Source organism: Carassius gibelio, chromosome A5 (assembly GCF_023724105.1).
Source record: "Carassius gibelio isolate Cgi1373 ecotype wild population from Czech Republic chromosome A5, carGib1.2-hapl.c, whole genome shotgun sequence".
In the NCBI taxonomy this organism is placed as follows: Eukaryota; Metazoa; Chordata; class Actinopteri; order Cypriniformes; family Cyprinidae; genus Carassius; species Carassius gibelio.
The window spans coordinates 12,542,257-12,558,096 of record NC_068375.1 but is presented as its reverse complement, the minus strand read 5'-3'; the positions used below and the strand labels follow the sequence as shown (position 1 = coordinate 12,558,096).

Here is a 15,840-nt window from a genome sequence, read left to right as displayed (position 1 = left end):
TATAGAGAAAACATTCAGTATCAGCACAGATACTTGCAGACTAGTTTAATTCACTTTGACTGTTCATTTGCTCTGCAGATCAGTCCAGCTGATGGCAAGATCCTTCATTTTGGGCGTGTGAAGAACTGTGAGGTTGAGCAGGTGAAGGGAGTGACCTACTCTCTGGAAACGTTCCTCGGGCCGCACAACTGGACCGAGAATTTACCTGCTAACAGAAGTAAGACTTTGTGCCAAGTGACGTAATATAACCAATACCTGGAAAAGCTTAATGTCAGACTTTGTATCCTATGCATAATCTACAGTACGCTACTGTCATGGTATACACTAACCTAAAGGATTATTAGGAACACCATACTAATACTGTGTTTGACCCCCTTTCGCCTTCAGAACTGCCTTAATTCTACATGACATTGATTCAACAAGGTGCTGAAAGCATTCTTTAGAAATGTTGGCCCATATTGATAGGATAGCATCTTGCAGTTGATGGAGATTTTTGGGATGCACATCTAGGGAACGAAGCTCCCGTTCCACCACATCCCAAAGATGCTCTATTGGGTTTGAGATCTGGTGACTGTGGGGGCCATTTTAATACAGTGAACTCATTGTCATGTTCAAGAAACCAATTTGAAATGATTCAAGCTTTGTGACATGGTGCATTACCCTCCTGGAAGTAGCCATCAGAGGATGGGTACATGGGGGTCATAAAGGGATGGACATGGTCAGAAACAATGCTCAGGTGGGCCGTGGCATTTAAACAATTCCTAATTGGCACTAAGGGGCCTAAAGTGTGCCAAGAAAACATCCCCCACACCATTACACCACCACCACCAGCCTGCACAGTGGTAACAAGGCATGATGGATCCATGTTCCCATTCTGTTTACGCCAAATTCTACCACACTCCTAAATGCATTGAAGCAATTGTCATGTGATTGGTTTAGATAATTGCATTGAGAAATTGAACCGGTGTTCCTAATAATCCTTTAGGTGAGTGTATATATAAATGGAGTAATGTTTTTAAGTAGTATTACAATTCGAAATTTCTTCGTATTATCAGTATTAGTTTTGAAAAGAGATACGTTTATGTATTTTTTCAGGCTTCTTTATTGAATAGAAAGTTCAAGAGAAGTTTTATATATATTACTAGCCCCATTCTTTTGAACGGTTGTGCACCTCTAAAATCAAAGGGAAATTACAGGTTGATATGAATGTTGAAAGACTTTTGTCTAACCATAAAATCTGATCTGATCTCATCAAGAACCGTGCCCTACATGGGTAAATCACACTAAGCTTTAAGGCCATGCAATTAGATATAAAAAAAAACTCTCCAGTATGTTTTTTAAATCTGTTTTCCTAAACATTATTGATGATTATCTCATATATTTATCTTGTTTTATTCCTTTTCAGGTTTAGATGAGGATGATCCTGGCACTTACCAGGATGCCCTGGTCACTAAAGAGGGGAATGAGTTGTTTCACTGTGTAGTTTATCTGGCTCCAGGTGACTACCACTGCTTCCACTCGCCTACAGACTGGAGGGTGGCACACAGACGCCACTTCCCAGGTCAGCGGCATTGTGTTCTCTCTGTATTTTGCTTTGCTTTCTGAAAATGACTTTTTTATTAAAAGATTAATTCACAGAGACTTTAGTTCTTATATGATTCAGTTATAAGAGTCTTTTTCTAATCTGATGGCTGAGCAATCTAATCTGACTGAGCAGTGCGTAGTTACATAACTGAAGCACAGAGTGTGGTCTGATATGTTTGTGTTTATCATAGGTTCTCTGATGTCAGTGAACCCAGGAGTTGCGCGCTGGATCAAGGAACTTTTCTGCCATAATGAGCGTGTTGTCTTGAGTGGGGAGTGGACACACGGATTCTTTTCACTCACGGCTGTAGGAGCGACAAATGTGGGATCTATACGCATCTATTTTGACAAAGTAAGAACTTTTTTGCTCTTTGTTTTAGTTTTTTTGTTTTGCTCTAAAATACAAGTATCACACTTTTTTAGCTTTTGCAGGAGAAAAGGTGATTAAAAGGATAGTTCCCCCTGATATGGGGGGGGGGGGTGTTGTGCATACGAATATCGATACAGCTGGCCCTGTATCGATACTGTGGCACGTGTACAGCAGTAGACAATGTTTAATTTGAATACAAGAACACCATTTAAAATTGAGTAGAAAAGTGCAAGGTTTCTTAAAAATAATGAATAGAGCTTAATATATAGGTTACAACAAGGTTTAATCTGGCTGCAAAGGAACAAAACCAGGGTTGCTTGATATAAAGAGATTGTGGTATCCCCGAAACATCATGCAATACAGAAATATCTTTTAAAAGTGTGTCACTTATCTTTGTCTACCTGGCAACCCTGTGCATGCGATCTTTTTCCACTATTAACATGCTTTCTGAAAACACCTGTTAGCTTACAGTTTAGCAATCTCCACTTCATATTCTGTTCTCAGAACATTGTAATTGATCAAGTGTTTATTTTAGGGCTGAAACGATTCCTCGAGTAACTCGATTACAAAAAATGATCGAGGCAAATTCCTCTGCCTCAAAGCCTCTTTTGATTTATTTTAAATCTCATGTCAGGTTCTTTTGCAAAGATTTATTTTAATGTGAGACAACGTGTTTACGTCACCCACAAAGCGGAAGGAGACACAAGCGCTGTGTCCGAAATCGCATACTGCCAGGAGTCAGCAGTGTTTTGATTTGAGGGCGCGGGCAAACGTAAAGAGAACACAGTGGCATGTGTCCACTGCAAGATCCAGTCATAAAAATGGAATTTACAGTTTAATAACGTGGAATGGCACGGAATTTGCTAAATTTTGAATGAATTAATCAAAAATAGGTCATTGTACTTTCATCAAATCTCGATAAGGACTAATATCTGTAAATATTAAGCCAGAACAGTGTATTTAAATATGAATCCTGCATGTTCTGCGTGTCTCTGTTAATGAATGGAGCAGAAGCGCGACTTCCTTTATCACACACACTGAAGTGCGTGACGCTCGCGGTGATTTCAGCGTCTGCTGTCTCACTAAATAAGGACATGAACACATGAACAACATCTCCAGAACTGCACTGACAGTCACTTCATGAGCATTTAACCGTTTGATTTGAGTAAAACTAGTCTTAGTTTAGGTTTAGTTTAGTTATTGTGGGTTAGTACCAAAAAGTTTGCTTAATTTTCAATAATTAAAAGATAAATTAAATGCATGTTTTATGTGTTTAATGTTTAATGTGCATATCAGAAAATGCTTTATTTAAAACCCCAACTGAATGGCACTTAAATGCACTTAATTCATCTGTCAACTTTATTGTCATTGTTCACAGTACAAGTACAGTCAGAGAAACAATGGGTACTAATTAAATGTTTATTTTTGATGTATCATTGCATTCTATGCATTTAAAAAATAAAAATAAAAATGTATAAAAAAGGAAACTTAGTTGTTAATTTTAAGAGACCCAGGAGTCTTATTTTCTCTTGCATAATTAATATTGCACTTTAATTAAGCAAAAACACATTTTATCCGATTACTCGATTAATCGATGGAACTTTTGGTAGAATACTCGATTACTAAAATATTCGATAGCTACAGCCCTAGTTTATTTACACGAGAGAGAGAGAGGGGCTGTGCGCATAAGAATTATCTCAGTTTTGTCGCATTTCTCTGTAACTGGTGAAGCTGTGGCTTTAATTCCTTTAGAAATGATGTTACCAGCTCCATGGTGAGAAAGATAATGTAGCTCTTGAGCGATTAAACTATTTATAATTTATAAAAATATGTGGGTCAGTGCTAAAAAGTTTGTTCCTGAATTTCTGATTGCGCGCGCAATGCGTGATCTGAGTGAGTGACTGAGCGTGAGTGTGCGTAAGATACAGAAGACAGCACATTAGTTTAGAACTTTTCTTTTTATTCTATTTGTAAAACATAGAGAGTGCATTAATTTATGCAATGATAACCTACCATCAATATTGATATGATTAATATATATATATATATATATATATATATATATATATATATATATATATATATATATATATATATTATATATATATATATATATTAATATGAGTACATTACAAATATACATTTATTAGAACAAGTACATTATTATTTATGGGCTTAAAAACAAAATGCAACCAATCAGAATGTTGTACGTGCCCAATGTAAACATTAAACATATGCCATTACCTATATTGTACTGGTACAGTTATGGAGGCCCTTCATATTGTGAGGTCAACTGCTTATAGTTAGCACTGGCCCTAAAGTATGCAGTTTCAGTAAACGGCTGTTTTACTCAATTCTACTGAGGTAAAATTCAGTGCAGTCCTGTATTATGATGCGTATCGTATCATGGCCTTTGTATTGTGATGTGTATCGTATCGTGTCATATTTATAGTGATATCATATCATGACTTTGCTGATTATACACAGCCCTAGTGTATCGTATTTGATACGTCAGGCGTTTTTTTTTTTTTTTTTTTTATCTTTTAATAAAATTTTACAGTTTTCACAATTAAATGATGCATCATATTTGATGCATTTTAACATGATTTTTCAAATTAAAACGAGGCGAGTAAATCTAAGTTGCTCCAGACCAGTCCAGTAAGTGTTCATCTTGAAATATTTCTATACTAAACTAAACTATAAAAAAGTTTTTTACATATATATATTCTAGTTATGAATATAAAGCAAATACACGCTTAACAACAACCTGAAGAGGTCTGTTTTTACAGTTAAAATAAAAAGCCTTTTGAATCATGTTGATAATTAGTGGCCTTTGTGTGAGACAGGCTGAATTTCATATTGAAATCTGCATATTCAGTCTCTGCTCTTTGTGCGATGTAAATAACTGTCCCCATCTACTGTAGGTTATGATCTAGGAAAACCTCCAATACAGATCGCGGCAAAACCACTTGCACATATCCTGAAGGCAAAATGATGCATTTCAGTGTGTCCTGAATGCTTTGACTGAAAGAGTGATTCTCCTCATCCAAAGGTTCATTGCTGTTCGTTTAGAAGTATTGTAGTTGTGCAACATCTAGTTCATGGCATCCAGCTGTTTGTTGAGCCATTTTTGTGCTGCAGCTATTTTTAAAGCAGTCATCTGTTGGGCCTGAAGAGCTGCCAGGGACAAGTAGTACCATAAAGAATCAGCAACAGACTACACTTTAATCTCGCCATAACACCTCACAATTAAATGACAATATTAGATACTCAAACTTACAATTAGACACAAAAAAAGCTAATTCAAAATATTAATGAATATTATAATAGTGTACAACTAATACTATATAAAAATAACACTGAGCCATAATATAGCACACTTTCAGTATGTAAATTTTTTTCTTAAATGGCTTGTTCACACCGGGACGAATATTGCGCGCAATTATGGCCGACGTTTAACACCTCATGACTAAACAAAGGGCGCCAATGTGAGTGTGCACACCAACATGTAAAAACATATTAAATTTTTTTTTCATACACTTCGGGCTCGTTTTTTTTGGTTTGACACGCCGCGTTAAAAACTGGCCAACCAATGAGATTGGCGCTTTTGTTCATGTGCATGGAGCTGTCAAAGTTACAGTAAAAGTGGCTCTCAAACACAAGCCGAGCACACTTGCATCGATACCTAACGATGAAGAGAAAGTATACTAAGATGATGCATAGAGGCAAGATGAATGTAGAACAGCTGGTCTCATTGGTGTCTGAACACAAAGGGCTTCATGACAAACGCAACGGTGACTACAGAAATCTCGGAAAGAGGGGGTTGTTATGGAGAGGAATTGCAGATCAAATAGGATTCTATGTTCACCGGGGTATTTCCATTTTTCATTAAGTACTATCTAATGTCAGGGAGTGCATTTGCACGTTCACTCAGCTCATTGTCAGTAGGGCTGGGTGAATTGATTTTTCGTTTAATAGTTTAAAATGTGGTCGATTCAAAATCAATTCTCAAAGGCCAAGAATCGTTTTTTTTTTTTTTTTTTCGTTTTTTTTTTATTTATTATTATTATATCTTAAAAATGAAAACTTCCTGTTTGATCAAGGAATGCGACTTTTCGGACTTTTTTCAGCATACTTTTTCAATCTTGCATCAAAATTCTATTGTATTTAACATAATTGCATGAATTTGAAAATTAGAGCTGAGTTCTGTTAGTATCGAGTATTGAAAATCGAATCTAGAATCGAGAATTGATACCCAGCCCTAATCGCCAGTGAAAGTCGCTTGGGTATGAACACAAAATGCGTGCCGAAAAACGTTGGCAATAAGCAAGTGCGATTATAGTCCCGTCATGTACGAGGCAATGTTATATATCTTAGTTATTTGAGACTTGTTTCTTCCTCTAAATGTTACCCTTTCCAATCCACAACTAAACAGATTAAAGCTCAACTGTCAATCTCACTGATAGTCAACCATAGATCTCAGTCAGTTTAGATGGCATATTAATTATTATTATAATTTTTTTATTTACTACTTTTTTTTGCCAACCTCTGGTCACAGCAGTGTATGAAAAAAAACTTCAGCATGAACATCCTTCAAAATGTCTATTTTATTGGCGCCTATGAGGCCTCATGGACAGCATGCCAACATATGGGACCGTTATACTTCGGGTGTCTCAAGTTTGAGTCCCAGCTCACGGATCTTTCCCATTTCCTTCCCTCTTTTCCATTTCTCATGTCCTATCATAATGAAGGCAAAAACACCAAAAGTAAATCTTAAAAATAAAAAGGTTTTATGCAAATGCTAGGGTATGTGCACAGTGTGCATAACGTAAATCTAGTAATCAGCATAGTGTGTATTGTGTGCACACACCCTGATTTGTCCTGTCCTGAACATCCTGAACTTTGCATACCCTGCATGCTTAAATCACACATGCGGCTTGAATTTTTTTGCAATAAAAAGTTGGTCCAAAAGGTAGCAAGAATGTCCCAGTCCGTTGTCAAAAAAGAGACAGAACTACAACAACAGCAACAGACGGGCAAGCTGAGTCAGTGATGTAACTATTACATAATCACAACAGACCAATGGTAGTGCAGAGGTGTTTACCAGCCAGGGCAAACCTTTCTGCAGAGTCTGGTTATAACTCCCTCCAGGAACTTTGTTTTGACACGATTTTGGCCTTCGTTTGAAATGACATCACACCAGTTCTTTTAGTTAAAGTATATTGGGTTTAATTTCTGAAATGCCACAGAATTGATCTTGTTGGCGCATGATGTATTTTCTTGTAAAAAACATTTGTGGTTTTTCAGCATTAGCAGAATAGTGAGCTGCATCATGAAGAGTGGATTTGGCCTCATTCCTACTGACCGCAATCAGACCACTAGACCGTTGTGGGCTTGTGTAACACTCTGGGTTAATGTGTGAGATGAGAGTTTGACAGTAGTGCCACCTGTTTGTTGTATCCTGGCTTTATAAGTGGCAGGATGTGACCTCACGGAGTCTGAAACTGTGCTTATTTTTTTAAATGCCACATTTTGCCTAAATCTAATGGATTTTATTCATATTAAAATAAATAGAGAGGTTCCCCATCTGTTATAAGTACCAGATTTGGAGGATAATTAGAGTTTTAAAAGGCAAAGAATATGGTTTTATTGCATGCATGGACAATTAACAACTGATTTTCTCTCTTTAGGAGCTCCGCACCAACAACCCACGATACAACAAAGGGTCATTCAACGACTTCAAATACGCTTCAAACAACAGCCAGGAAGGCGTGAGCATGAGAAAAGGAGAGCACCTGGGCGAGTTCAACTTGGGCTCCACTATTGTACTGTTATTCGAAGCTCCAAGAGATTTTACCTTTAATTTGAAAGCAGGCCAGAAGATTCATTTTGGAGAACCTCTTGGGACAATGTAACGCTGACCAGAGGGGAACACAATCTGATGATGGACATGCGTAACCGTGTGGAGATGCATTCAGGGTCTCAAAAACTAATACACTCACATTTGCAGAGATGTACTCTGTTTAAACTGAGATACATGTGTGCTCATATGTACTCAATCAGCCACCACTGTTGCATTACTGCAATCTTTTTTTTTTAGGGTTTATGTTTTTTTGTTGTTGTAAAATAAGCAAAGCTTAGACCATCACGTAAAGTATTTGTTGACCATGAAATGCCATCCAGATTTTTTGGCTCTAAATTATTTTTCTATTTCGTTTTAGTAAAACGGTTGTATTGTTTTTGTGTTTGCCCATATTGCCTTTGGCTGGAGTCCACCTGTGTGAAGGGTTTGAAGAGTTCAGGATTTCCACAGCTAACTCTGCAAGCATTGGGAATGTACAAGAGGCCATTACTATTTGGTACCTTCATATTTGACAGCACTTATCTTTAAAACCGTTCTCTCCGTCCAAATTTAGCTTTTTTTACGAAGGTGCAAGCCATTTTGACAGTAAAATCATGGCCATGTTTACTCCGTAAGGAAGAGTTTTAGAAAAGGCAGGTGACTGTTATCACTGCCATTTGTTCTCTGGTGTTGAATTATGCCTTTGTTTGCTGGTGAAGCAATTAGTTGGAAGATAAATGTTAAGTATTTTGCTGTCTCAACTTGATTAGTGCCAAAACGCAAGATATGTTTTTTACTAACACACCTTTTTTTGCCCTTTTGATACGAACCAGGTTCTTGTGATCTTATGTTTTTCATTCTTGGACTTTTCTTTGTTTTATTAACCAGCGCCTAACAAGTTCAACAGAGTCTACATCCTGAGCTAAAGATAAAGACCATCCAGACTCTCCTAATCTGGACCACACATGTGGATGGAGATTAGGGGAAGGTCTCTGGACATTTTGCACTGAATGTGTTGAAACCACTGGGCTTTTCTGTGCACAGGCCACACTTCTTTTGGAGTACAGTCTTGTTAATTCATGTAACACCGACATTAATACTGACTATTTCAGAGTGAAGGAAACATGTCATAAATAAATTTTAAAGATTATCTAAAAAATTGTGTTTTATTAGAATTGTGATATTTGTATTATCATTTTATTACATATTATTAATGTTTCACCTACAATGCTTTTTCATGAGGTTTGCAGCTCCTTGGCCAGGAAGATCACGATTTGGCAGGTTTTACTTAAAGGTAAAACAATAATATACACAGTTTGTGGTGGAGTAGTATGATAAGCTTCACAGGACATTTGTATATTTATACATGGGGGGGGGGGGGGATATAAAAAGGAGAAATCTCTCTGCAGTATTTGAAGAAAGTCGTTCATGATTATATAAGCCTGGTTAAGAATGAACAAGGTCTCAGCAGAATATGAATTAAAATGTAAAGAAGGCTTGTTCGGTGTCGCGTCATAGCTGTGTGGGCGGAGTCTGTGTGGGAAAACTGCTTTCCCTCTCATTGGAAAGCATGGCTTTGACTCAGAATGGCCTTTATAAGATAATTTCTGAAGATAATTTATAACATACGTATAAAAACTGAGCCGTATTGGGTCGGACTGTCCGTACGGTATCTGTGTCCGGACAAACGACACAACCAAATGGCTAGAGGTGTGGTTACATTTGTCGTTTTGTTTTGCTTAATTTTAATAAAGTAATAAAAGACTTGAGTAAAAGCCGGTCGTACTTTCTTATTGATATATTAAAAAGATTTTTAACATTGACAAACCGGTAACATTAAGGCCCACTGAAGCCTTTAAATGCGCAGCGTTATTCTTTGTATTGTGTGCTGCAGCTGTCTTATCATTTTCACAAATGGGTACATGCCGTGAAATAAAGGATAACATGAAAATATGTATATAAAATACGAAAAAACATGGTTATTGGATACTTTAGTTAAACCTTGGTAAAAACAACGTTGTGCTACACTAACCATAGTTTAACCATGCATTTGTAGTAAAACTGTGGTTATAGAATACAATTGGTAATAAAAACGTCAAAAAATACTTCACTATACTTTTACTATAGTGATACCATTGCTAATTTTTATAAGGAATTGTGTATAATAATATGAAATAAATGTTTTAATAGATTATGACCTGACATAAAATATAAGGGAGTGAGATTTATTTAATTGTGATGCAGGGGACAGGACTAATGACAGTCCGTCTGTTTATCAGTCATATACAGCTTTAGATCAGGTTTTTAAACTAGGTACAGAATGCCAAACAGCAACTTTTCGGCACTGTACCGAGCAAAAATCAAACGAATGATTTGTTTTCCCCTGCGGCATAAACGGTTATAACGTTTTTGTGGGTGTTCCCAGAGTTACATTTTATTTATTTATTTATTATTATTTTGTTGTTGTTATAATTATTCTCATTTAAAAAGCATTGTTTATCGCTCGGTCTTAATTGAAAGAACGCGTAGAATATATTTGTAGTTCAAAAAAAAAAAAAAAAAAAAAAGAACTCACCCAACTAGTAAAAATGAGAAGATTCTCGAAAGCCGCCTCGCGTGACCCCCTCCCCACGCGCTCGCTTGCTCTCTCTCTCTCTCTCTCTCTCTCTCTCTCTCTCTCTCTCTCTCTCACTCTCTCTCACAGCGCGCCAGTCTGTTCTCTTCATAGAAGGTTCTCTTCTGGAAGCTTCTCGTTTCTTCTCCATCCTCCAATCACAGTCAGAGCCGCACACTCGACTCACGCGGCCGAAAACACGCCTGTTTTGTTCAATAAGTCTTGACCGTTACTATGACCTTCAGAAAATAAACCGAGTACGCAAACACTGACTTCTACAATTTTACTATTGTGAGCAGCAGTTCCACTGATAACGATAGTTATATCAGCACTGTATTTGGATATTACTGCTGTGGTAAAACGTACATCCATAGCTATATTCTCAAGACAGTGGTTGACAACACGTTTTTTTTATTTATTATTTGTATAAATTAGATACATATTAGGTTTGGTTGATGGTTACCAGTTTTTTTTAAAGTGCAAATATTACGTTATCTCAAATTCTGATCTAATAATGTCATATGTATAATAATTAGGTTAAGAAATACGGATCAAAATAGTTTTCGATTAATTACAGCCGCGGTGATGAGTTTTTCTGTAAGCATCCCATGTGTAGCTTGCTAAGAAGTATAAGATGTAAGTTCAGTATCACGCCATGCTCAACTAAACTGAACTCATGATGTAAACTCATCACTGTACCAGTGCATCACCACAGCAGAGCAAACCGTCTACAGCTTGCCTTCTTTCTGTTCCGTATTCAGTTAAAATAGGGATTCAGGGTTGTATTTTAACAAGCGCACTCCCCCTTCTGGCGCTATGTCTGCAGTGCATAAACACATTATTTATCGTGAGAACCAAATCAATATTTATTTCCATGCATCTCTTAAAGAAATAGTTCATTTCTAGAATAAAAATTCTGTCATCTTTTACTCGCCCTCCACTTGAGTTTCTTTCTTCTGTTGAACACAAAATAAGATATTTTAAAGAATGTCAGTAGTATCCGAAAAGTTGATGGGGACCATTGACTTCCATAAAAATACCACGGAAGTCAGTTTGTTCATATACCAATAATTTTCATAATATCTTCTTTTGTGTTCAACAGAAGAAAAAAAACTCACAGGTTTGGAGCAAGTGGAGGGTGAGTAAATTATGGAAGTGAACCACTTTTACTAAGCACACACACACACACACACACACACACAAATTGTTTACATTGCTGTGTCCCCATTTTATCCTTACAGCCATGTTTAATTTACCATAAGTTTAAGATGTCACTTAACAACCAGTAACGTCTTATCTGCATGATTGTTATTACAACAATTATGATAACTAACCATATTTCCGGCTAAAAATACTACAATTACTAGTTATTGCTCATATGATAAAACTGTTTAAGGTAGCCACCACTCAACAAAAATGACAAAAAATGTAAAAATGTTTCTGAAAGCATTGTTTGAATATTCAAGGAAAAGAGTTTGAAAGCAAATAAATAAAAACTATTTTTAAAATACAAAAGTCTAAATTTAAAGGACATTTTTTCTATTCCTTTTTTTTAAATACATTGTTTAATAAGGCTACTTGATATTAATAGTAAGACTGTGTGAAATGTTTATACTTTTAATAATGTCAACCAAGCATGTAAATCTCGATCAGCAAACAGCAGATACAAAGCGCAGTTATAGGTGCTGTGCACATACACTTATTTAGCATGCAGAACATAACTCTACGTTTAATCCCCGATTGACCAAACAATTAAAATGTTAACTATGCAAGAAACCCTCATGCTTTGTTCACCTGAACAACTTAGACTATTTATTTAATGCAGTTATGCACACATTTTAATAAAGCCAAATCAGTTTTTGTCACAAGTAAATACATTCGTTGACCTTAGACATAACACATAAAACACTCTTTTTCGCCACTTGCTGGTGTATTTGTGAAATAGCTATAAAAAAAATGGTCTCTGAACAAATCAGTGAACGAATCTGAACGAATCATTTTGGTGAACAAACTGAAAGTGAACGAATCTCTTGAATCCAAATTTCCACCACTAAATTGCACGCAACATAAATTGATTTTTTACATTTTGTTTTTAATGACCCGCCCCGCAAATAAAGTGTCCATTTCTTCACCCACGAGGGGCGAACCGGTTCTTCCGGACAGTTCGATTCAATAAACCGGTTGAAGGAAATGGTTCACCGGTTCTTTTACGCTCAAAGTAATGACGTCATTAAAAATATCTGTAACGGCCAAAAATATTTTATAGGTGTACCCCTATTGTGCAAAGCTTCTATTTTCTTTCTTTTACAACCGGGATGTGCTGTGCCTTGGCACATCATGGTACACATCATGGTACTTTAGTGAATGGCTTTGTAGAGAAGACAAAAAGTATTCTCATAGCTATTTATAATTAAGGTTGAACCACTGATGTCACACGGCTATTTTAATGTGCTGTCTGTGCAGAGTCGGATTTCATCAAAAATATCTTAATTTGTGTTCAGAAGATGGGCGAAGGTCTTACGGATTTGGAACGACATGAGGGTGAGTAATTGACCGATTTTTTTTTTGGGTGAACTAACCCTTTAAGTGTATTAGAATTTCTCATTCTCATCTCAAAACGCGATGCCTTTAATTCACATTACCCATTTCCCCACTGACAGGGAGCAGAATAATCAATAAATATCTTCTTTAAGAGCAAAAAGACTGTTGCTTTTTGTTTACTCATAGTGTGGTTCATCAATTTATTTTGTGTGTGGCCAAGCCGGCTGTCGCAGGATATTTAATTACAGCAGATGATTTGAGCAACATCTACTTCAGTATCACGTAGAGACCAAGGCAGAAGTTGTTGATATCAGTGACTTGGAAACAAATGGTGTGGAAGTAGACGTGGCTCACTTTAAAGGCACACTGGGTTGCCTAAATTTGTGGAGATAATTTGGGGCTAAAAGTAATCCTTTGCTATACAGAGAGCCTCTCTGGAAACAGTGTTTGTCAGTGCCATGCGAAGAAACAAAGGAAGTTCCATCACTATTTACCAATAACGATGGCCATCTTTCAGATCTGGTGCAAAGTAATCCAACAGAAACTGGCCTAAAAAGACAGAGCATGTTCAACAACCTGAAGTACTTCCATGTGACAGAAAATGTAGTAGATGTCCTGCATGTTATCCTTGAAACAGTAGGTGCACATGAAATTAAATTGGTATTAAGCTCTCTCAACCCACATAAAGTAATAACCTTCGACCAGTTTAATTACTGAATCACTAGTTACGATTATGGCTTATTTCACTGTACCAACAAGCCATCCACAATCCGACCTTAAGAACTAAAAATACCTGACAGTTAAATGAAGCGGACAGCAGCACAAATGTGTTGCCTGTTAAGGCTACTTCCTTTGATGATAGGAGATCTCATTCCAGAGGGAAACAAATACTGGGAGCTCTTACTGCTTTGCATCAAATAGATTTTTTCTCCAGCCATAACAGAAGATGTTGGTATTATTTCTCAGACATCTCATTGATGAGCACCACAGCCTTTTACTAGAACTCTTCCCTGATAGACATCTAAAGCCAAAACATCATTGAATGCTGCATTATCCAGGTGCCATAAGGAGACTGGGCCCTGCACAACTGGTCCTTGAGCTTTGAGACAATGCAGGGTTATTTTTATTTTTTTATACAATGTGTCAATGCGCTAATGGTTGTTTTAAATGTCCCCTTTTTAAAAAGTTTTATTTTTAGAATAAATTTCAGTATGAACAATGCATGTCATACTGTAGCTTTATATTTGTTACAAGAAGGTTACCCTTTTTTTCATTCATTTTTTTTTTTCAACCAGAGTGGATCAATTTTGGTCTTCCTGTGGACCAAGTGCCCCATTCGATCCTAAATCACAACATTTGTGTGTGTTATTGCATTTCTGTACTTAAATGTAAGTAACATAAAAACAAGCACAGTCAGGTCATGTCATAAATTAATCACCTTTTTGTTCCAATCTCCTAAGACTTTCGTTTATCATCGGAACCTAACTGAAGATATTTTAAATGAAATCCGAGAGTTTTCTGTCCCTCCATTGACAGAACTGATTACAAAGCATTTAGCTTAACAGTTAGCCTGCTAACAAAGATTTAGACAGAGATAGATGCCAGTAAGTATCATACCATGCTTAAATATGACAATTATTTGATCTAGTTTTAACTCATCACTGTAGCAGTGCACCACAGATTATGAAACGGTCTTTAACTTTTAACTTCTGTAAATAAGCTAATTAATCTGAAAGATGTATTTTCATAAGCGCGCTCCCTCTACTGGCGACAATGGAAGTGACATTTGCACCTCCTGAACACATTCATTATTGTGAGAACCACATTAATATTTATTTCCAGTCATCTCTGAAGAACTATGAACATTTGTCCTAGTAAGGACATAATTACTAACTATGTATGGAGAGGCATCCGTGAGTCCCCATGCTACATCTAGTACATGTTTTATTTTAGATTGGAAGCTCTTGTGATAAAACTTTGTAAACATAGCCAAACAAAAATACTGAAAAAGTTGTTTGAATGAAATAATTTCAAGTGGGAATTGTTTGAAAGTAACAATAAAATAAATATTTATATTGTGCAAAAGTCTCAAGACAATGGATAATTAATTTTCCAGCATGTTAATTGTTTTAGGTTAGCTTTTAACTTTGAGAGTCAGAGTTTCCTTTGAATCAATCGATCATTAACTCATTCCTTAATGAAAAAGAATAATTTATGTTTCAAATGACCCTCTCCTCTATATCTTTGCAAATGTTGGGTTAACTTTACATGAACTCTCTGGCACTATGCTGAAAATAACTCTAACTGAACATAAGTTTAGGGGTTAATGACAAAACTGGATTATAATAACCCTATATACTTGAAATACTGTAGTGTTGTAGATTCCAGGTAACAAAATGTCCTTATTCTTGTAAACCGGCTGATCTGGACTCCAGTGTATTTGTCCCGGGAACGTGCTCTGAGGGCACTGTGTCCAAACCGGTTCGGTTGCTGATATACTGTCTTTAATTAATCAGCTAGAAAGAATTTGTCGTCACAGAGAATGACTGAGTCACCTTGTAGGAAACATGGAGTATTTCTTAAATAAAATGAGCTGAAGAAAGCGGTTTACAGAGACAAAAGTGTTTTTATGTATCAAAAAATATAGTGATCATCATGCCGAAGATCAGCCAGACTCACAATCTTATGGCCAAAAAAAAACTGTTCATGACCCATTGTATTAAATGTAACCATAATATTGCTTATAATCAAAATAACATTCATACTATAAAGGCATCATGTTGCACTAAATAGTCTCTTTGGCAGCTTTAACAATCGTATACACAATGTGTCAGCGTTATGTCTACAGCAACCAGAAAAGCTTGTTCAATAGAAACTCGGATGGCACAA

General features: G+C 36.4%; 1 protein-coding gene across 10 annotated transcripts in view; it reads left to right on the top strand.

Annotated features, from left to right (window-relative positions):
- Window positions 1-8,955, top strand: part of LOC127994701 (phosphatidylserine decarboxylase proenzyme, mitochondrial) — a 28,474-nt gene extending 19,519 nt beyond the window's left edge. For all 10 annotated transcript variants that reach the window (XM_052591825.1, XM_052591828.1, XM_052591823.1 and 7 more), the window contains 4 exons: window positions 79-217; window positions 1,406-1,561; window positions 1,776-1,936; window positions 7,645-8,955. In XM_052591825.1, coding sequence (XP_052447785.1) covers window positions 79-217; window positions 1,406-1,561; window positions 1,776-1,936; window positions 7,645-7,869 — 681 coding nt within the window. In that variant the 3' untranslated portion in view covers window positions 7,870-8,955. The remainder of the gene's footprint in view (window positions 1-78; window positions 218-1,405; window positions 1,562-1,775; window positions 1,937-7,644) is intronic.
- Window positions 8,956-15,840: the final 6,885 nt, after the last annotated feature.